At 42.5% G+C, this 22,172-nt stretch overlaps 2 protein-coding genes across 2 annotated transcripts in view; one reads left to right on the forward strand and one right to left on the reverse strand.

Annotated features, from left to right (window-relative positions):
- The first annotated feature begins 4,444 nt into the window (after window positions 1–4,444).
- Window positions 4,445–7,018, forward strand: ss18l2 (ss18, like 2). Its single transcript, XM_084049920.1, has 4 exons — window positions 4,445–4,581; window positions 5,872–5,948; window positions 6,049–6,133; window positions 6,384–7,018. Exons 1-4 carry the CDS (start codon window positions 4,513–4,515, stop codon window positions 6,444–6,446), a joined length of 294 nt encoding a protein of 97 aa, XP_083906046.1. The 5' UTR covers window positions 4,445–4,512; the 3' UTR covers window positions 6,447–7,018.
- Window positions 7,019–7,119: 101 nt separating this feature from the next.
- The window catches only part of garre1 (granule associated Rac and RHOG effector 1), a 65,731-nt gene continuing 50,678 nt past the window's right edge, over window positions 7,120–22,172 (reverse strand). The window contains exons 8-14 of the mRNA XM_084075281.1: window positions 21,078–21,175; window positions 18,702–18,827; window positions 16,883–18,144; window positions 12,517–12,691; window positions 11,478–11,615; window positions 10,035–10,113; window positions 7,120–9,316 (exon numbers count right to left, since the gene is read on the reverse strand). Coding sequence (XP_083931407.1) covers window positions 8,966–9,316; window positions 10,035–10,113; window positions 11,478–11,615; window positions 12,517–12,691; window positions 16,883–18,144; window positions 18,702–18,827; window positions 21,078–21,175 — 2,229 coding nt within the window. The 3' untranslated portion in view covers window positions 7,120–8,965. The remainder of the gene's footprint in view (window positions 9,317–10,034; window positions 10,114–11,477; window positions 11,616–12,516; window positions 12,692–16,882; window positions 18,145–18,701; window positions 18,828–21,077; window positions 21,176–22,172) is intronic.

Consider the following 22,172-nt stretch of genomic DNA (forward strand, 5'->3'; position numbering starts at 1 on the left):
TTCTTCATGCATTTGTGATTTCATTGGTTTGAATGCAGCACAGAACTGCTGTTTGTGTTTTTAGGACTCGGAGTCGGTTCAGTATATTTTGCTGACTATGAAAAGCCAAATATAGCCCACAAATAGCTCAGAAATGTAGCTTCAAGTGTGAAGTACATGTTCTTTTGGCCAGATTTTAGGATTGCATCCTACTGTCGTGTGTCTTGCATACTACTAGGCTAATCAGCGTCATAAGATGGGGCCCATAGCTACTGATACCTGTGGGGATATTCAGGGGCCTATTACACAAAAGGAGAATTAAATATGCCTGGATTTGAGTCAAATCCAGGTTTGACAAAGTCTGGTCCGTACAGCCTGGTTTATTCCGTTCCATGAACACCAAGCCAGGCTGAAAAGGAGCGACTTTGTCGAGCTAGACCTTGTCAAGCCAGGCTGTGTCGAGCCAGGATGGTAAAGCCAGGCTTCACGTATTCCTATAAATTAGGGCAGGCGAGAAGCTGCTCTCAGAGCCCCTATTAAGCCAGGTGAGTACAGGTGATTTTTAACCACTTAGCTTTGGCTTAGCAGATCTACAAGCTCATGCGCTATGAGGTGGTAGATCTGCTATTTTTAAAAAATCTTGAAAATGTGTGCATATCTTTGAAATATATATACATTTTTAAAGCGAACATTTTTAACTCAAATCTCTTTGCTTCTGGGGGTCCCTGGCACAAAACATTTTCAGATGGGGCTCCGCGGCCAAATGTATATCAATTTAGGGGTCCTTGGCATGAAAAAGGTTGAAAACCACTGTTCTAAATGGCAGTGGTTCACAAACTTTTTAGCTCGGCTCCCGGGGAGACATCAAATTTCTCTTTTGGGTCTTGAGTCCCAAGACTGAAGACCCAAAAGAGAAATTTGATGTCTCCCCGGGAGCCTGGGTCTTGACTCAAGACCCAAAAGAGAATTTTGATGTCTCCCCGGAATCATACGAGGAAGTAAAATGTATAATAAGCAAGAAAGGAAACACGGCCGCAATAAATGGATCCAGGGAAAAAGCGTGGCAAAGTCTTGCCGACAAATTAAATGCACAAGTCGTCCAAAAATATATGCAATTTATATACAAGTCCATAAATATATAATTCAGTTAGGCTTAAACATGAGGAGTGTATAGTGAATATTGGAATTATCGCCTACTAATCTACAACGCGATAGCCTATTATATGCGCCATGCATCCAACCATTATGTCTGAGTCTGTGCTCAGGAATGTGTCAAAAACAAGAAAATCTCCATGAATTCAAGGCTTCATGGTCCATGGAGTGTGTAATTGATAGAAAATTTGTATTTTTTGGGTGAAGTATTCGTTTAAGTGTCTTGTTCAGGGACAATTTTTCACATTGCTGAGGCCTGGGATCTAACCTGGGATTTATGGCTTGCCAGGCAGGCTCTTTAACCATTCAGCTATGGCCGCATCATCAGCAGAGATGCTAAGGCAGTTCTACTCTGTAACAGTAAAGGGGTTTCAGGGGAAACCAAAATGAGGAATAATATAATAAAAGACTGTCTTGCTAATAAAGCGTAATTTCTCTCATTTTTTACAATGTATTTGATATTACCTTTATATTATTTAATACATTATGCATTTCATCCTCTATATAGGGCATCGCAGTTCCCCCCACTTCCTGGTGCCGGAAGTAAATACTCAATGCATTTTTCCCATTGACTTTTCCAAAAATATTTATATCAATTAATTTAAGCCTAGAATCAAGCCATCCAGGATCCTGGTGAATCATGACCATAAAACCTTTTTTTCTGTGATTTATTTTATTTTATATTTAATGATATGATATACTATATTTAATAAATACCCTTTGTTTTGCCGTTTTCAAACATTTTTTTTCACAAAATCAAACGTTTTATGGTCATGATTCACCAGGATCCTGGATAGCTTGATTCTAGGCTTAAATTAATTGATATCAATATTTTTGGAAAAGTCAATGGGAAAAATGCATTGAGTATTTACTTCCGGCACCAGGAAGTGGGCGGGAACTGCGATGCCCTATATTGTCCAGCAACCTTTATGCTAAAGGCGATGGTATGGGATTCGATCCCATGATCTTCTGGTCTGAAGTCAAGAGCTCTTCCTACTGAGCTATGGATAGAGCAGCCTCACATAAAGCAAAAGTCACAGGTTCAACTCCCACCCTCGCCAGGGTCAAAAACTTTATATTTGAAATCCGAACGTTTATGTAGATGAATGAACGGGTCAAAAATGGAGAAAGTGCAAACACCAGGTTGAAGTTCATCCATGATGGTCATGACAGATCCAGACTGCACTAGCGATTTGTTTACATTCGACCACATGGCTCATTTGCATAAGATGTTACCATATTGATTTTATCCCACTGTTGAGGGTTAGGGTTATGTTTTATATATTTTGTTTAAGACTTACAGTAGGCTGCCTTGCCCCACTGGAATACAGTGACTGATATGAATGAATAATATACTGGACCATACGTAAAATGAAGAATACCTTGTGATGTCAGTGACATTTTATTACAAATGAAAATCAAAATAAGAAACAGTGCAGTAACAATAGGTTTTCGTACTAGCAGCAATTTTGCATGTAAAATATAAATATTAATATATTGTCTGTCGGGCGGAAACCTCATTATGGCCAAAACTGTTACTTTTCAGCATAAACATTCTAATATAGACCTTTATATAGGCCTTTTCAGGACTTTCAAAAAGCGTTAAGCATTGGTTCTCAAAGTGGGGTCCGGGGACCCCCAGGGGTCCTTGGGGGGGTTCCAGGGGGTCCCCAGCAAAATGTTATTATTAAATATGGCTCTTTTATTGCTACTTTTAACTTTTTAATGGATCCTATGTAAGTAAACCCTGATAAAAGTGTCAAACTCCCAAAATCCACCAGAATACTGGAAATTACATCTACTCTGTTAAAAAATTCCTGGGGGGGACCCCCAGCGTGGTCAAGACCCCCCCTGGGAAAGAATCTCCACATTGTTCAAAAGATTTGTATTCGTTTTATACATTTGAAAAGTTGTGAAATGGGACATTCTGCATAATGAGTACTTTCTACTTTTGGTACTTTAAGTACATTTTGATACCAATACATTTGTACTTTTACTCAAGTAAATTTTGAATTCCAGACTTGTACTTGTAGACAGAGTATTTCTACATTGCAGTATTGATACTTTTACTTAAAAAAAAAAAGTGTTTTTTCCACCACTGCTCTTTGGACAAGATCCTGCCGATTGACCCCATGGAAAACTCAGATGATACCCTTACAGTGTGGCACACTGCCAATTGTAGTATAATGTCTGCCATGGCGCTAGAAAGCCATTTCAAGTTTCTGTTAAACCAGTTCTACATTCCACAGTGGCGTAGTGGAGACTTGCGCCCCTTTAAAGATATATATATATATAACTCTCCAAGTACAAGTGGGTAGGCCAGGCCTACACACTCTGCAGTCTGCACAGAGCAGAACAATGACTTGTTTAGCCATCATCATCCTGAGGCAGAAAGCAGGGCTCATGCATTCATGATGCAGCCCTCGAATAATGCAAAGAAACAAGGTCATATTCATTTTAAATAACTGTTGTCATTTAAAACGAATATTACCTTGTTTCTTTCCTTTAGTTTTTTTCTTTACTTAATGTTTTAACTCAATGAGTGTTCAGAAATAAAATATATATATTTTTAAATAACCTGATATATTGAAGTGAGACACTTAGCAGTGGTCCTCCTGGTTAGTTTGTCCATGGATCTGTCGTTCTGTCTGTAAACGCAAGGTGGCAGTAGTGCGATGGATTTCACTTGCCTAGTTGTCAGGGTACTTATGAATATTTATGATGCATTCATCATTGTCATTTCACCAGCGGTGGAAAAAGTACTGAAATGTTTTGCTTGAGTAAAAGTATCAATACTGCAATGTAGAAGTACTCTGTTACAAGTAAAAGTCTGGAATTTAAAATTCACTTGACTAAAAGTACAAAAGTATTGGCATCATTCATAATGTACTTAAAGTACCAAAAATAAAAGTACTAAAATGTTTGAAAATAGCAGATCTACAAGCTCACAACGCGTTGCGATGCGCGAGGCTTGTGAGCTTGTAGATCTGCAATTTTGAAATAGCCTATGTATAAAATAGGGCTAAAGTGGTTAATGTATGTTTTATAATGTAATAATGTATGTCTGCAAAGTAACTAGTAACTAAAGTTTTCAAATAATTGTAGTGGAGTAAAAGAAGAATATTTGCCTCCAGTAGAAGTATTGGAAGTTGGAAATACTCAAATAAAGTACAGTACTTGAGTAAATGTAGTTTAGTTACTTACTTTCCATCGCTGGTTACCAACAGAACAGTAGATCCCATAGCCCAGAGTGACGGCCGTCGCTGATTGGCCAGCTGCCTGGTTGCCAGATAACGGAGGAGGAGTAGTTTAGATGACGGTTTCCTCTCCTCAGTCAGTATAATGTTGTGTTAACATGAAAACATTAACAACATCATCATCATGTCCATCGCTTTCGTGCCGAAGAGACTCCGAGGAAGAGCCACCATCAACCAGGAGACCATACAGAGGGTAGGATGGAGGATGATAGCACAGTAACATTAAAAAACATCATAATAATAATGGCCGTAGCCGATGTTAGCCTGGGTGGCTAATGTTATCCAATGATAGTTAGATCACTTGTAATAGGCTCTCTGCACAGCAGCCATATTATCACTTCCTTCACAGGTGTTACCAATGATACTAATGAAGGCTCTGTTCCATTTAGTGTAGCACAGTGGTTTCCACGACCCCCATAACTCTGAGAGTGTACAAATGGAACCAAATGGACCCGTTCCATTTGTACACTCTCAGAGTTACACACCTGTAAGGGGCCATTTGGAAGCCCCATGAGGGTCCCTGGACCCGGTTACATGGCGCCTTTCCGACATGTCGCCTTAGTCGGAGTGGCGAGATGTCGGGATGGAAGACGGTTACCCCTGGACCCAACTGTAGACCCACTGGTGTAACCGAGTGTTTCCAGTGAGCCAACATGCACAATATCAGCACCCTGACTCTGTTTGACCAGAATGGAACAGAGCCTCCTTCATTAGTATCATTGGTAACACCTGTGAATGTCTTCATAATATGGCTGCTGTGAATAGAGCCTATTGTATATATATCAGTGCTTCTCAAACTTTTGCATGTCAAGGACCCCCAAAATTATTACATATCAGCCCGCAGACCCCCCCCCCCCCATTTGAAAAGATATGCCGGGGACTCCCTAAAGAGACAATTTTAAGGCTATAGCAATTTGATGTGGGCATTAGTGGGCCATGGATCCCTATTTGATGGCTTTTTTTTTAAATCTCTGGGACCCCAATATACACTGTAAAATCAATGTTAATCTAACTGAGAGTGTACAAATGGAGTTACTAAGACCCACGAGGGTCCATTTGGTTCCTATGAATCATTTAGCAATTTAGCTGTTCCTGTGGTCAGAGGTCAGGGGCAGTGTTGCCAGATATTGCGAGAGAAATAGGCAACCAGGTCCCCTCAAAACGACTTAATATAGCTCACAATGCGACATGAGAGCTTGTAAATATATAATTCATTTGAGGTCCTTCACATGAACATGTTTGAGACCCACTGGTTTGAACAACATTAGGAAACAACCAAGCCCAAATAGTAACTACTCTTTAGAAACAAGGCCAAATATTTACAAGCAACTTTACAGAAAAAACACTGGAAAATATGTTTACTCATGTATATACAGAGACATGTAATATTCAGGTGGTACTTGTTGAATGCTGACATAATGAAACAATACCCACCTAATGTTGTCTTTTTTTGTGTATATTTCTTCTGTTTTTTTAATTCCAGTTGCTTGATGAAAACGACCAGCTAGTCAGATGTATAACGGAATACATGCAGAAAGGAAGGGCAGTGGAGTGTGTTCAGTAAGTCTATAGAAGATGTTTTCAGCCTTGATGGCAGACGGATTCATGATAATTACCATTAAGTAAAACCTGTCTCTTATGTTTGTTTTTTTTTGACCAGATATCAACAGATCCTGCACCGCAACATTGTTTATCTGGCAACCATAGCTGATGCCAGCCCCAATGTTGTGCCTCCATCTTCAAATGTAAGGAAGAAACTTGTGATATAAGATTTCTGCAACATGACATGTCCAACCAGATAATAGTTATAGTTGCTACAGTCAAAGTGCTACATTGCATAAAAGTCAAGAAAAAAAAAGATACTACAGCGTCACAAAAAGTATCATAAGTAGCAGATCCACAAGATCGGGGTTTGAGCTTGTAGATCTGCTACTTTTGCACAGTTTTGGACATATCCATATCCACTAATTATTCACCTGATTTGTGTATTTCCAGTCCACCACCAGTGAAGAACCAGCATCATCGACGGCAGCTACAGATAAACATGGAGAGACGTGATAAAAGCCATATAAAGTTCCTCTCTCGCTCTTGTGCTGTTAAACATCACAACACACTTGTCTAATGTTTAGAGAAGTAGATAATTGTAAAAACAAGAGCAGGAAACTCATCATCGTTGCCTCTGCAGTCACGTTTTTGTGAGATTATAAATGTTTACACCGATTGATCCTCTGTTCCATAAGCCCTTTGCACTGACTGTTTAAAATCACATTACTTAAGTGAACATGTGTTCCAAGTAGGGTTGGGATCCGGAATCGGAGGAACCCGATCCAACATTGAGGAACCACAATCGGTTCTATCACATTTGGTGGTTCTCAAACTTGATCATTTCAAGGATCAACCATAACTGAGTTACAGACCTGTATGGGTCCATTTGAAACCCCCTATAGGAATCATTAAAATCCTAAAGGAAGCCAACCCTAATTCCAAGTTGATGTGTATATTATATATAGATGTGGGGGAAAAATGTTTTTTACAAAAGGTTTGGATATATCCCATAATTTAATTCACAAAACTGGTTGGTTTGTGTCATTACATTTGTCCGATTTTCATGTACTTCCAAGATGGGAAAATTAAAACACATTTTTCAAATTCATCATCATCGTATGTCCTTTAGTAAAGGGGGGGGGGGGGGGTATATTACAACAGCAAAAAATGACAAAGACCCTTTGAATTGCTAGTCGTTTTTTATTCATTTTTTGCATTGCTGGTACACTTGGAAAGATTTAGTTGCCAGCTCAAGAGAACAATAAGCAACATAAGCCAAGCAGCCCCTCATCATATCTTCTATCAGGGCAACAATTTTTTCTTTTTTTTTGTAGAAGCCACTAGTAAACCATTTGACACAGCTGAGAAATGCTAACAGTTACAGTCCAAGGTCATAAATGATGTCTTAAAAAAAAAAAAGAGGCTGCAACAGTTTGGGAGAGAACACAGACAAAAGCAACAAACCCTATATCTTGATTGTGCAAAGCACATAACTATAAAAAGATATATATTTATATGTATATACAGCAAACAATTCTTTGTAAACATGTTAAGTATGTTAGTTTTTCAGAAAACATGGTGTCATTTTTCATAAATACAGGCAACATTGGCATCCGCAAACATCACAAAAAAGTTAACATTCTGGGCCTTTTTAAATATAGCCCATTTGCCATAGAAACCGAAGAAACAAGGGCCCAAAATACCCTCTTCACACAAACAATGTTTTAGTGTTTTAGCCTGGCATATTTGGTAACCTTTAGAGATATATATAATGGTGTAATTCAACTCTGTAGGAAAGGAAAAAAAATGTGCTTTTCACATCTCAGAGGGGGAAAAAAAATATGTCTTATGTAATATGCCTATAGTATACTAACATACAGTAATGGTATAACATGTAAGAAAATACAAAAATAAGATTAATACTGTCAATATTTGTACAAGAAAAATATTGTATTTTAATGGAACAAAAGTTAGGTTCTTTTTTTTAGGAGTAGTTAGTGTCATTCTGAAGCAAACCTGCCAATTTTTAAGGAAGAGGAAATTAATTTGCTCGGGGGGGAGGAGGGGGTATGGGGGAGTAAAGAAGTCCCCTAGTAGTGCGATCTTACAACAGGGCATGTAACTTTACTACAGATAAAAAATAATCTTAAACCGTCTTGCATCTCTTCAGCACCATTTCGACTTCTGAACAACGCTTTGGTTGGAAAATAATATTCTGCAAGTGCTATCAATACCAACATGGCACATAGTTTACTGCTATAATTCTTTAAACTCTTGTCAGTTTGTTGAAAAAAGTAGTGTATTTCCTTTTCAAATTACACCTCTTGCACTGGTTTACTATATTTATGCTGAGCCTGCTCAAAGCCTCTTAATAAAAAGAACTAAATATTTATATTTCAACTTCAGTAATGTACAAGCTATGAAACAGTAGGTGGTAGCTGTAAGTCTGAGTCATCCGACGTGAGATTTGGCAGTTACAGCTATGTAGACACAGTATATTAATTATGGGGCAACAGCGGAGGCCTTTCGCTAAAGCCCCCCTTGCCCACTTCTAAACCAATCTCCTTTTACACAACCTAAGCTGTGGAAGCATAGTTGGGTCGATGGCCGTCCGTGTCTCTCCAGCACTCACCTGAGACACATTGAAGACGGCTCAACAGACAGGAAACTACTACCATGGAGGCTAACTGCTGTTAGCAATGAAACATGTCGCTTCTAGTTTAAACATGGCAGTTCAAAATATGCGTCTTTTTTTTTGTTTTTTTTTCCTAAAATGGGGATAATGGGGATGTTGGGACATGGAAAAATATAGATACAAAAAAATGTTTGAGCCAGTGTGTGTACTTATTTTTTTTTCCCGCCTTGGCGTATGAACTCCCCAAGGCTGACATTTTTCTCCCCAAATTTGTTGGGTTGTTGTTGCTGCTGAACGGTCACAGCTTTACTGCATTTAGCCAATCAAACCAGACCTATCTTATTTACGGCCCTCCACCACCACTAGAATACACCGTGGGGCTTCATCAGCCCCATCATCAGTACTGGTGAAGGTAGGAGGGCCGATGCTCGTGTTTGATGGGGAAGGATTTGAATCCCTTGCTAATGGGTTTGTGCTGTTGTTGCTGTTGCTGTTGTTGCTGCTGCTGCTGCTGCTGCTGTTGCTGGGCGAAGGGGAACCCGGACGCCATCCCTGTGGAGGGGGAGCAGTCGCTGGCCGTCGACCACACCGGAGACTGCAGCATCTGCATGGAGTCACTCCACTGGGAGGACGGCGGCAGGTTCATCTGGTACAAGGAAGAGCTGGGATTGGGCATGGTGTTGGTGTGGCTGTGGGCGGCAGAGTGCTGCCACGGTGCCTTGGGAGGCCAGGTCTTGGTTTTGCTGTCCTGTGGGGGAGGAGGCAGAGGGAACCGAGGAAAAGAAGTGTCAGAGAAAACTCAATGGTTTCTCAACCTCAACTGAAAAAAATAAACGACTAAAGAAATTGCAATCCTAAAAAAGGTTATGTCCACAAGTCAACAATGTCCACAATAGGGGGAACCCTCCAGAGGGACACGCGGTCAAGCGGCTGTACAGTTCACATCACTGTCTGGTATGGGAACTGTACCACAAGCAGGGTTGCCAGATCTGCTTATTATAATTTCCCCGCAAGATTTTATTTGAAAATAGCCGATCTACAAGGTCACAACGCGTCGCATCGCGACGCGTTGTGAGCTTGTAGATCTGCTATTTTCAAATAGCTGATGTATATGTTAAAGTGCTCATGTGGCCCATAGTCGCTTCTTTTGGGCTGGTTTTCCTAGACCTGGTTGCTTGTTTCTCTCACAGAATCTGGCAACACTGACCACAAGTCCCTCCAGAGGCTAGTAGTGAGAGCAGCAGAGAGGAGCATAGGCGTCTGTCTCCCCCCCATATCTGACACATATACGGATCCATGTGTCAGAAAGACCACTAACATAATGACTGACCCCTCCTCCCACCATCTTTTTGCTAACTAAGTATGAATCAGCCATTATATTAGCAGCTAAATGGCTGATACCGGCTAAAATGACTGGTAAAAATAGTCCAAAAACCATAAATGTGAAACCAAGTCAGACGGTTTACCTGGTTGTCATCCAGGTTGTGATGAAGCGGTGGGGATGGCAGGGTACACGACGCCTCTTGCTCTCCACAGCTGTGTTTCCTACGGACACAAAGAGGAAGTATTAGCATAAAAGCTGTCTGGTAAATGAATAAAGCAGTCGATTTTCCAGTAACTTTTCTCTACCAATTTAGTCGTTTTTGCCAATTAGCTCTATGCACAGCAGCCATATTGGAAAGAAATTGGGCCTCTTCTTACTTCCTTCACAGGTGTTACCAATGATGCTAATACAGGCTCTGTTCCATTCTGGTCAGGGTGCTGATAACGTGCATGTTGGCTCACTAGAAACACTCCATTTTGGTTCCCAAATGGCCCCTTATGGTGGGTGTGTAACTCTGAGAGTGTACAAATGGAACCAAATGGACCCTTACGGGTCCATTTGGTTCCATTACTACACTCTCAGAGTTATGGGGGTCCTTGAAAATAATTGATTGATTGAATATTTTATTAGGCAAAAAAAAAAAAGTAAAACAACACATTTACATTTTAAAATACTTTGTCTAACAGGTCCGTTCATAAAAGTCCTTGCGGACTTGTTTCCAATGAGGGCCTTGGTATTCAATTCATAAGACAACCACTATGCCACACTAAATAGAACTGAGCCTTAATTAGTATAATTGGTAACACCTAATAGAGTAGACAAATGTACCAGCTACAATACAAAATATATGTTTTAATTATAAGTAAGAAATGGGGTGTGCGACATTTCCTTCATGGTTACGTACTGCTGCTCACTTCCCACACACCTGTCTCCAAACAATATTCATATTTGCATTGTTAATGGATTATGCCCGGTGTTCATTTTCCACACTGATAGCAATCACTTAATACACGTGTAAGTGGCTCTTCAGATGTTCTGACAGCGATGCAGATGAACGATAACTGTAATATTGGCATTTATTAATTTGGTGCCTGGACTTCATAGTCACAGCACAGAGCTCAGGCTGGCAGCATGCTGGTCCCAAAAGGCAGTGTTCATTTTGACAGAGCAAATTTTGAATAAAATTCCATTTAGTTTCAGTCACATTTTAGTCATCTGAACTTTAGACTGGTTTTAGTCGACTAGATATAAGATTTTACGGTAGTTGACTAAATCTACAGTTGATTTAGTCGACTAAAATGTATTTTTGGCGGGCTGTGATGGTGTCATAATGCCTCGTTTATATTTGGCTGCATGCCGAAAATAGCAGATAAGCGGAAGCTCACAGATCGGCTATTTTTGGAGCGTGACAGTTTGTGTTTGTTGACGAAACTGTCAATGCATTTGGTCATAGTTTTAGTCACCATTTCTTAGTTTTTTTAGTTTTCGCCAGTGAAAAAAAGGGTAGTCGACGAACATTTTTCGTCATACTTTCAGTCGAAACTATGAAATTCACATTATGGCCCATAAGGTGCTTTTGTTTTACCTCCTCTGTTTCACAGCTGCTACAAGGTCTGGTCCGGAGAACATGGAGAACAGGCTGTCTCCGTTGGCTGAAGACGTCTCGTCGCTGGAGCTGGCCGAGTCCCCCTGATTGGCCGACCAGCTGCTGTTGATTGCCTCCCTGTGTTGACACAGACAAGAGACAGATGTTGGCCAGAGAAATAAAAAAAAAATGACACGGATGCTTTCCCGGTAACAGCATCAAGCCTGAGAGCACCATTCAAAACCTGAATAGAACATGGTGGCCTCGTCACCATTGAGTTCAACGGAGAAGTGGACGCCATGTTATATTCGGTTCCTCAAGCTATACACTGTTCTTGATGGTGCTTCTTATTGTCATTTCTTACCTTTGTATTGCTGTATACTTTCCTTACTCTGTATCAGTGCTGATTTTGACAGCACATTTTTATTTAGTTTAGTCTTTTGAATACATTTTCATTTAGTTTGTCATATTTTAGTCATCTGAAATGTTTTAGTTTTTGTCTCGTTTTAGTCGACTAAATATCATAAGATTATAGTCGACTTAATCTACAGTTGATTTAGTTGACTGAAATGTATTATGGCGGTGCCTTGATGGCGTCGTAATGGCTGATTTTACACTTTGTTGTATGCTGAAAATAGCAGATCTACAAGCTCACTTGTTCTACTGGATCTCTTCTCCACTATAATCCCTCCCTAACATTTACAGTAAGTCTAGTTTTTATTTGTTGACAAAATTGTCAATATATTTATACAAAGTCTTAGTTTTAGTCGTTGTAGCTTGGTTTCTATTTAGTTTTTATTTCGTTTTCGTCAGTGAAAAAAGGTAGTCGACGATCATTTTTCGTCATGGTTTTAGTCGACAAAATCAACACTGCTCTGTATCTGTAACTCTTAAATGTCTGAAATGTCTGTTGTTGCTTCTTGTTTTTTTGTTGCTTTTCGTGTACCCTGCCTCACGTGTAAAGCACTTTGAAGCACAATTGTGAAAGGTGCCATATAAACAGTTTTATTATTATAACAATGTTGTGTGGTTAACCTACCCTTCACTGTAGTACTCAGGGTGTGACCAGGTCCGGTGTTGTTGTTGTTCGTCCGGGAGGGGCCAGTTACCGCGAGCGTTGCTGCTCGGGCGGCGAATGTGCTGGACCTGTCGCTTCTGTTGCATGGCCTGGCTGACCCCAGCAACGTAGCGCGCAAACTCCGGGTCCGACCCCACTGTGCATGAAAAGAATGAGAAAAAAAAATCAAAACCACCAACCAACCAACCCACGGTGAGTTTCTGAACATCAGCTCTTTTCTCTCTTTTTTTCCCCTCGCCACCGCCAGTGCCCCGGAGCTAACAATCCGTTTAGCCCAGACTGTCTAGCATAGCAGAAAATTCACAATGGGCCTTAAGTCAGCGCCGCACAATGAGCACGCCGGGGCTACAATCAAAAGCCGGGGTCTGATCTGGTCGGTGCACTGTAAAGAAAAAAATAGCCACCGACACATTTTAACCCATTAAGACCTGGAAACGCATCTGTGTCACTTTTTTATTTGAGCTAAAAAAGCATTATTTTACACTTTGGCTATTCAAAAATAGCAGAAACTCTGTGCAAATCTTTGAATGTATATATTTTTAAAGCGAACATTTGTAACTCAAATCATTGCTTCTGGGGGTCCCTGGAACAACATATTTTGAGATGGGGGTCCGCGGCCAAATACATAAATAAAAACATTCTGGGGTCCTTGACATGAAAAAGTTTGAGAACCACTGACCTAGCAACATAAGTTTTTTTTCCGAACTGATTTACAAGACATTTTGTAGAAATCGGAACCTCAGGCCTTAATAGGTTAAATTACAAACGGCCTGCGCTGGCTGGCCCGAGGAAAAAACAGCTGTTTGTTACACTATGACCTACATCAGGTAGTCGGCACTAGATCAATAGACATGTTTTGTGGATCAGACCCCAGGAGTTATAAAAGTTTATCCAGCAAGGTGTTAGTAAAAGTTTAAAGTACTATAAAAGTACTATAAGTGGTTCTCAAACTGGGGGTCCTCCAGGGGTCCTTGGGGGGGTGGGGGGGGCGGACCAGCGGGGGTCGTGCAAAGGTAGTTCATATAGCATCACAATCATTTTAACCACTTTTTCCATTTATATGTTGGCTATTCAAAAATAGCAGATCTAAAAGCTCACGGCACGTTTTTTCTAATTCAACGTTTAGATCGTGTCCGGATCTTCATGGAAATGAAGAACCAGACGCGATGGAAACGTTGACTTTGCAATAAACAGTGCGAGCATACAGTATTACCAGTGTGCAGACTTTAATGCTTTTTTCTTTATAATGATCGGATAGCTGCTCCAAAAAGAGAGCCTTTGGGTCTAAAAACGTCAAGGGAAAAGGTCACAATCACTGCCTCTCATCATTACATAATCAGTCATAATCACTGTGTAAATGGCACATCTTGCAGAGGTATGCACTTTAGTGAGTGCACATCTTTTCTGGTTATTAATATCGCGACTCGGGAACATCAGGAACCCATTCAACCTGAACCAGACAGAGATAAATTGGTTTCCAGAACTTTTATATCCAATGTCACAATTTCTTCACTGTTTCATCTCACCATTAAAACACCAAATAGTTTAAATGTATGTATACAACTAGGCCCGTCACATTTATTACATAATCGTCCAATTGCAATTATTTGAGATCATCGCAATTATTTTGCATAATCGTTTCCATGCTGAGAAAGGTTCATCCATTCAGATGAATCAGAAATACCAGATCTACAAGCTTTTAAGCTTCTAGATCAGCTATTTATCTATATATTTTTTAAGTATAAAATGATTAAATATGTCAGCCATTTCTTTGTATATTTAAGTTATTGGTCATATCTGCCATAAACTTTTGATTTACGAAGCCTAAAGGGCAAACAGGAAGGTACTTTTTATTTATATGTTCGAATGTTCAATGCCAAAATCGCTATTATTTACAACGACCCAACTTTCTGGTCGTTAAGTCTATACCTGCGCCGCAAACAACGGTCTTGGCATAATGAATACCTGACTAATGACTGTGGTGTTCGAACATGTAACGCCTGGCTCTCTCTCTCTCTCCCTTTATCTTGCTCTAACACAGTTCCAATCAAAAGATCTATGTATGTTGGCATTAGATACTTCAGTATTATCTTGCCAAAGAAGATTTGATCTGCACCAATCCAAAAACAAATTCCTTAACCTCATACGTTTAACCCATTCAATCCTGGAACACATACTGTGTCACTTTAGATTTTCTTTTTTTTAGCTATAAGCATTATTTTATACTTTTGAGCTATTCAAAAATAGCAGATCTACAAGCTCAAGCCACAAGCTTGTAGATCTGCTTTTTTGTGGTTGAAGAATCGTGAAAATGTGTGCAAATCTTTGAATATAGTATATGTTTTTTTAAAGCGAACATTTTGAACTCAAATCTTTGCTTCTGGGGATTCTACAAATTTCTTCTAAATCCTAACAGTTTTTAGGGGGAAAAAACGTATGTTATCAGTGGCTCTCAAACGGTTTTCAAGTCAAGGATCCCCAAAATCATATGTATTAGTCCGCAGACTGAAAATATTTTGTTCCAGGAACCCCCCCAGAAGCAAAGATTTGAGTTAAAAAATGTATATATTCAGGGGTGCACATAACTTTTTAGGTCTGGTACGCAGAAGAGCACCTGGACATGTGACTTGGTGCGCATGGCGCCCGTCCCGTTTTGTCAACGGGGGGGGGGGGGGGGGGGGGTTCAGCCCGGACAGTTTTGTCAACGGGGGGGGGGGGGGGGGTTCAGCACGGTGCCCACCGGACAGTTTTGTCAACGGGGGGGGGGGGCGAGAAAAAAAGGACGCTCTGCTTCTTAATTCCGCCGATTTTCGCCGTTTCTTTTTTCTCACGCTGTTAGATAAAGCCCCCAAGGTTGGTGCCCTGTGCTGCTGCGCTGATTTTATCCGCCAGATTGGGACGTTCACGGCATATTTTGCACCATTACGGTGCGTTCATCATCGGTGACGAGTGCCTCTAACAGCCGCTGCTGGCTGCGTGCACGCAGCGAGGCAATGCGAGGCGATATGAGGCGACGCGAGTCATATCTCTACCCCTGTGCCTATGGCTGTACATGGGGCCGACGGGTGCTTTAGAGTGATTGTGTGAGTGTGGCTTCAGGAAGTAAATTCCTAGCCTCGATCTCCAGGGTTTTATTTTTTATTTTTGCTAAAAAATAAAAGCTTGGAAATTCCTGTCCCAGCTGTTGGTGCGCAAAAGCGCCTCGCATCGCCTGATGTGGTGCGCATTTTTTATTTTGGGTGCGCATGCGCACCTGCGCACCAGTTATGTGCACCCCTGTATATATTCAAAGATTTTCCCACATTTAAAAAGAAAAAGAAAAAAAATGAACAGATCTACAAGCTCATGGCCCTCTATGGTGCCGCACTATGAGCTTACCAAAGAAATCTAAAATGACAGAAGCATTCCCGGAATGAATGGGTTAAGTATGTGAGTGTGCATATAAACTCTCTGATTAGCATGGGAACATCAGGAAAATGGCCAAACCTGTTATTACCCAAGTTGAAGGTGTTCTGGGAAGGATTTACAACTGGTGTGAACATTTTGTCAAACAGAGACATTATATTATAGGAGGCGAAGGGGGGAAGGGGGGACTTACTTTCAAAGACAGCCTAATATCTCGTTGCTGTCGGGTGAGAAACCTCTTTTTGGAAGAATCATCTTTTTCATTCATTCATGAGACAGCCATAGTGGCCAATGGTTTCTAAAATGCATCAACTGTGGTGAAAGTGTGACCAAACAAACAAAAAAAAGAAAAGGACATCCAAATACTGGTTGAATACCTGACGAAGAGCCTGTCAAACGTATGGCCATTATGACCATTCACCAACAATTACATTTGGTTGCCACCCTGATGGTAAGGTTCTTTTCCCCAACAAAGAGATACTTCATCTCTCTCACCTCACATTTCAGCACAGAACAGGGGTATTAAAAGTAGGCGGACGCCTTTTTAGGAGACCGGAAGCAGGTTGGAGTCTATTCTTTCCAATGGAAGAGTGAACGTGAACACAGCTTCTGAACCGTTCTTTTGCCCCATGGTCACTGAACTAAATATTGGAATCAATCACAGGCCAAACACTATCTTCCCAACAGTTTCATACTAAAATGGCTTTTTTTCAGAGACAAATCAGGAGAGAATCTGCTTAATTATCGACCTTTCTCTGTCCCAGCAACACACTCTCGCGGGATCTAGCACCAGTAAACATAGGACGTTTGCGAGATCAGACGGCGTCCACTTATGTAGGATTTGTGTACCATTTCGACCTCTAGTGGCTCCAATTGGGATTGATCGTATCTTTAATAATTGAATATCTTTGGATCAACTCACCTGCGGGATCAAAGGGCAGCGTTTCCCCCATGCTCCCCCCGAACACGCCGCCGTCGCTCTGGTCCCGGTTGGGCCAGGTGTTGTTGCGGGGTCCCTGCAGGGGGGGCTTCTGGCCCAGCATCTCCGACATCACGCTGTCCATGTAGGTGCTGACCAGACCCAGGCTGTACAGGTCCGAGCTCAGGTCGGGGGGAAGGCTCGGGGAGCTCCACTGCCCGATGGGCCCCAGGGGGGACAGCCCCCCCGGGGGCGGCGGCGGGCCTTGCTGGGGCTGCTGCTGCTGAGGAGGGGGCTGCTGCTGCTGCTGCTGCCACTTGCTCGGCACTCTCTGCTGGGGCGGCAGCGCCTGCTGGGGCTGCTGAGGGGCCAGCTGAGAGGACTGGGGAGGGGGCTGTTGGCCGATAGGCTGCAGGAGGTGCTGGTAGTACTGCAGGGCCTGAGGGGAGGGCTGCTGTGGCGGCTGCTGCTGCTGTTGCGGGGGTGGTGGCTGCTGTTGAGAGGGTGGCGGCTGCTGCTGCTGCTGCTGCTTCTGCACAGGCTGGGGCGGGGGTTGCTGGGGCTGAGGTTGCTGGGGCAGGGCCTGGGAGGGAGGGTGCTGCTGCAGGGTGCCGTGAGGAGAGACGGCGCCCTGGGAGCTATGCGGAGGAGGAGGAGCGGAGGGAGCGGCTTGAGCCCCGCTCGGCGGCTTGAGCTCGGCGGGGTTGGCGGACGCCACGGAGTTCCTCCTCTTCACCAGCGGGGAGGCCTGCTGGGACTTGCCCATGTTGAAGCCCGAGAGGAAGTCGATGACGTCCTGCATCTCCTGGTCGGTGGGCAGGTTCATGCCCTGGTCGTCGCCGACGCCGCCGCACAGCGCCACGCCGTTGATGGACAGCTGCCCGCCCCCCTGCGGGGCGGCGGCGGGGTCCGGGCCCGGACCTCCGGGCAGGCCGCCGCCGCCCCCCATCTGCAGGATGCTGTGCAGCCTGGCGTCGCTGTGGTGCACCAGGCTCTTGGGCTTGTTGTCCTCGTTGGAGTTGCTGACGGACAGCATGCTGCGAGACGGGGTGCTGGGGATGGAGTAGCTGCCCCCTCCTCCTCCTCCTCCTCCGCTGCCCGAGCTGGACGAGGCCTTCTTGGTGAACTTGGAGGTGAGCTTGGAGATGGACTTGGGCAAGCCGCTGGACATCTTGGAGCTGGTGCCGAGGGGCAGGTCAGAATGGCCGCTGTAGTCGGGGATCTCCCGCTGCAGCTGCATCTGGATGGTGGGCAAGGCTTGCTCCCTGGAAGATGGGAAGCAGATAACAACACGTTCAGTATTAAAAGAACTAGAAATGACCGACCAAACCGGAACCAGACCCAAACAGTGTTAAATTCGACGACTAAAACTATGATGAAAATGTCTGTCCCCTACCTTTTTTCACTAGTCTCAGTAAAACTAAGACTAAATATATTGACAATTTTGTCAACAAATAAAAACTAGACAAAAACGTTTGTTAGTGAGGGACTAGTGGACAAGAGACCCAGTATAACTAAGTAGAGAGACAAGTCATTTTATGTTTGGGTTCGGGTGTTGCACTCTGAAAATAGCCGATCTACAAGCTCACAACGACTCGTTGTGAGCTTGTAGATCGGCTATTTTCAGCATGCAACCAAGTATAAAGTCAGCCATCAAGGCCTGCCAAAATACATTTTTGTCAAAACAAGTCAACTGTACATTTAATCGACTAAAGTCTTATGATATTTAGTCGACTAAAACTAGACACAAACTGAAACTCTTTTTTAACACTGGACCCAAGTTTACTCCAGGTTTCGGTGAAGGCTTCGATCCTCAACTCACTTTCTCTCCTTCCATCTGTTGATGTCAAACACCGCCGTGTAGAGGACGTCCACCAGGCCCAGAGTCTTCTCTGGGTCTAGACTTCGTTGGAGCAGGGACATGGTGGCTGGGTCCTCCTTCAGACACCTACACACATTAAGACAGGATAAGAGACGACATAGCAAAGGATGGCACAACCCCTAACACACACACACACACACACACACACACACACACACACACACACACACGCACGCACACCAAGGCCCTGGTGCATTTACAGAACAGACAAATACTTGACCCTACTGTTCTTAGTCATGCGTGTATTCATGTGTCAAACACAAGGCCTACAGTACAGGCGTCATTTTCTGTCATGAATGAATGAGTTGTGGGCTTCATTTTCCGTCATGAATGAATGAGTTGCAGGAGATTCATAGGAATACGAAAGCAAGCTTCTCACTTTTAGGTTGTTTGTTTGAATCTCTGGAGCAGCTGGGAAAAAAATGGAGGGAGGAAAGCAAGCGAATATCACCCTCCCTCACATACAAAATGCCAAGGAGCCCTATAGGCCGAGACATGTGATCTCCAACTAATAAGCAGAGCTGTTGAGTCGCCGACAGCAGAAAGGCTGCGTTGGAGGTGAGAATGTGAGGAAACCGTTGAACCTTCACAAAAAGGGTGAATAAGAGGCTTTGCAGATCCCAAACGTCCCCATTTAACCCATTCAATCCGGGAACGCATCTTGTGTCATTCTAGATGTCTTTGGCTATTAAAAAATACAGATATACAAGCTTAAAGTGTGAAAATCTTTGAATATATTATTTTTTAAAGCGAACATTTGTAAAATATCTTGTTCCAGAAGCAAAGATTTGCGTTACAAATGTTCGCTTTAAAAAATATATATATATATATTCAAAGATTTTACACACATTTTTCAAAAATAGCAATCTACAAGCTCATAGAGTGGCACGCTGTGCCATGCTATGAGCTTGTAGATCTGCTATTTTTGAATAGCCAAAGAAAAAATGACACACAGATGCATAGATTATTTACAGTATGTGTTCTGTTGCAATGTAGTGTAACTGTGGACAGACAGACAGTATGAAAGCTGAGAGGAGGACGGACAAGGAATTCTAAAGCTGGTATATGTGTAGTTTTGGGGCAAGAGAGAATCTTTTTTTGGGGCTTTTTATGCCTTTATTGATGGTATACAGAGAACCCGCAACACGCTGACAGGCTGCATTGGAGCCTAAGTGCCCGGACCGCTAGGCCAGCGGGGAAGAGAATCTTAATCTCAACACCAAACTCTGAGAGTTGAGCAAAGACTATGACGTCACAATCAAAAGAGCGATGGTATATAAGGGCTAAGAACTAGTATAACCAGTGCTCCCATTCAGCTTGAGGTTGTTTTTTGTTAGAGATCTATGTACAGTAGTTGAGCTCCTGCACAGTAATACTAGCCTGCGGAAGGAGGCCACATACACACTGCTGCAAAGCACACTCAGGTCGTTCAGTCAGCCGACTTTAAACACCTCGTGTTTATTTTATATTTACTCTTACTCTTGCATAAGTCTGTTTGCTTTCCTGTACATCTATCTATCTATCTATCCAGCCATCCATTGGTAGCTCAGTCAGGTAAAGTACTTGCCTTTGGACCACAAAGGGCGCTGCCAACTCAGTGTATGAGTAGCACGGCTTGGGTAACTAAGTTGTATGGTAAGTACTGGGAGCAGATGGTACTGTAGGTGTTGCGCTCCACATCAGCAATCCAACTCCCAGCGGTCTAGCGCTTTGATACTGATGTGTGTGTGTGTGTGTGTGTGTGTGTGTGTGTGTGTGAGCATGTGCGAAATGGGGTGCTGGGAATGGAGAAACTGCCCTCCCCACTGCCAGAGCTGGATGAGGCCTTCTTGTGAACTAACGTGTCGCAACACGATGCGTTATGAGCTTGTAGATCGGATATGTTTGGCAGAAATTTGGTGTAAAGGTTAGAAAGTAGGGTACATAGTATAGACCCCTGGAGGACACCAGTCAATGAAGTATTTAGGGTTTAAAGTGGTTAAAGTGTTGATTAAATGCTAGTCCACGGAATGTGATAAAATGCAGCTTTGGGACAGGCTGCGTCATCATACGGCAACCTTCGGTTGGAAACGCTGTGCAACACCGAAAGGTTAAGTGTAAAGTTGAAAGGTTAAGTGTAAAGTTGAAAGGTTAAATGTAAAGTTGAAAGGTTAAGTGTAAAGTTGAAAGGTTAAGTGTAAAGTTGAAAGGTTAAGTGTAAAGTTGAAAGGTTAAGTGTAAAGTTGAAAGGTTAAGTGTAAAGTTGAAAGGTTAAGTGTAAAGCTTAATAGATGTTTTATAAATGTTCAAACATCATTTGATGAGGCTTTTCCTTACCAGGTAGAGGGGACTTGCACCACCACTCTGGATCCCTCTAGAGTGATCTGAGGAGCATAGGCCTCCTTGTTCTCTATCTGAGCTGTATCAACCACCACCTAGAACACACACACACACAGAAACAAACAGAGAGAACAAACTGCATCAGCACACCTCCAGAGAGAGTTCACTTCCTTCATCTATATTTCTTCACTGCCAGTTACAGACACATACACAGTATATTGTTTTTGTCTAGACTGTTTATATAAAGTTTCAACATAATACATCTCTGTGGAAATGTAAAAAAGAACAAGTCCACTCTTCTTCACATAATAATAAAAGGTATAACAAAGCTATTCTCCAAAATCAGGATCTATTTGTGACTACGCAGAGATGTGACATTCAGGGCGAGAAAAACAATCGGTCCATCAGCCCAGCCACAAATGAAAACAGCAGCCCTGCCATTATATGTTATTTGGCTGTTCTTTGAAAGAGACTGCAGCTCCTTGAGAGCCATGCAATCGAGGGAGGGAGGGAGGGAGGAGCCTCTTCCTGTATGAGAAGGAAGTGCGTCTATTGTTATTAATAGAGCAGGTGCATCCTCGGAGCCCCCGGGGCTGCCAGCAGTCCCGAGAGAGAGAGAGAGAGAGAGAGAGAGAGAGAGAGAGAGAGAGAGAGAGAGAGAGAGAGAGAGCTGCACGGAATAAAGCAAAATAAAATCTCATGACTGAAAATGTAATGATGTTGTTTAGGTAATAATCATCATTCTAAAACTACGTTGCTGCTGTTCTACAATACAGCTAACCAGTTAGAAAGAAATCACAGATTAGCTTTTATGACATTTCTGAGACCATTCATGTTTACGGAAGATACTTCTGTATATCTATTCTATTGCTAGTTTGATCACTTCAAATACTCTTTGATCTTGAAGTAACGAGAAAAATGCGACATGCTTCCATAGAAGACATGCTGGCTTCTATGGAATCCAAATGACTGAAATCAGTCGTGGCGACTGACAACTTTATTTCATGACTATGCTTGCTCCTCTTGGTACTCCAACACCTCAGTGTCACTGAAGACTAAGCTTCAAACCTCCCAAAACAAACTGATTCGACT

Source organism: Gymnoscopelus microlampas, assembly GCF_963454915.1.
Source record: "Gymnoscopelus microlampas genome assembly, chromosome: 1".
Taxonomy (NCBI): Eukaryota; Metazoa; Chordata; class Actinopteri; order Myctophiformes; family Myctophidae; genus Gymnoscopelus; species Gymnoscopelus microlampas.

What these genes read in the sequence shown, in the direction of transcription:
- ss18l2 (XM_084049920.1), top strand. Translation starts at nt 4,513, where the DNA reads ATGTCCATCGCTTTCGTGCCGAAGAGACTCCGAGGAAGAGCCACCATC. An exon ending in ACCAGGAGACCATACAGAGG is followed by an intron (nt 4,582 to 5,871) that starts GTAGGATGGAGG and finishes TTTTAATTCCAG; the next exon opens with TTGCTTGATGAAAACGACCA. An exon ending in TTGTGCCTCCATCTTCAAAT is followed by an intron (nt 6,134 to 6,383) that starts GTAAGGAAGAAA and finishes GTGTATTTCCAG; the next exon opens with TCCACCACCAGTGAAGAACC.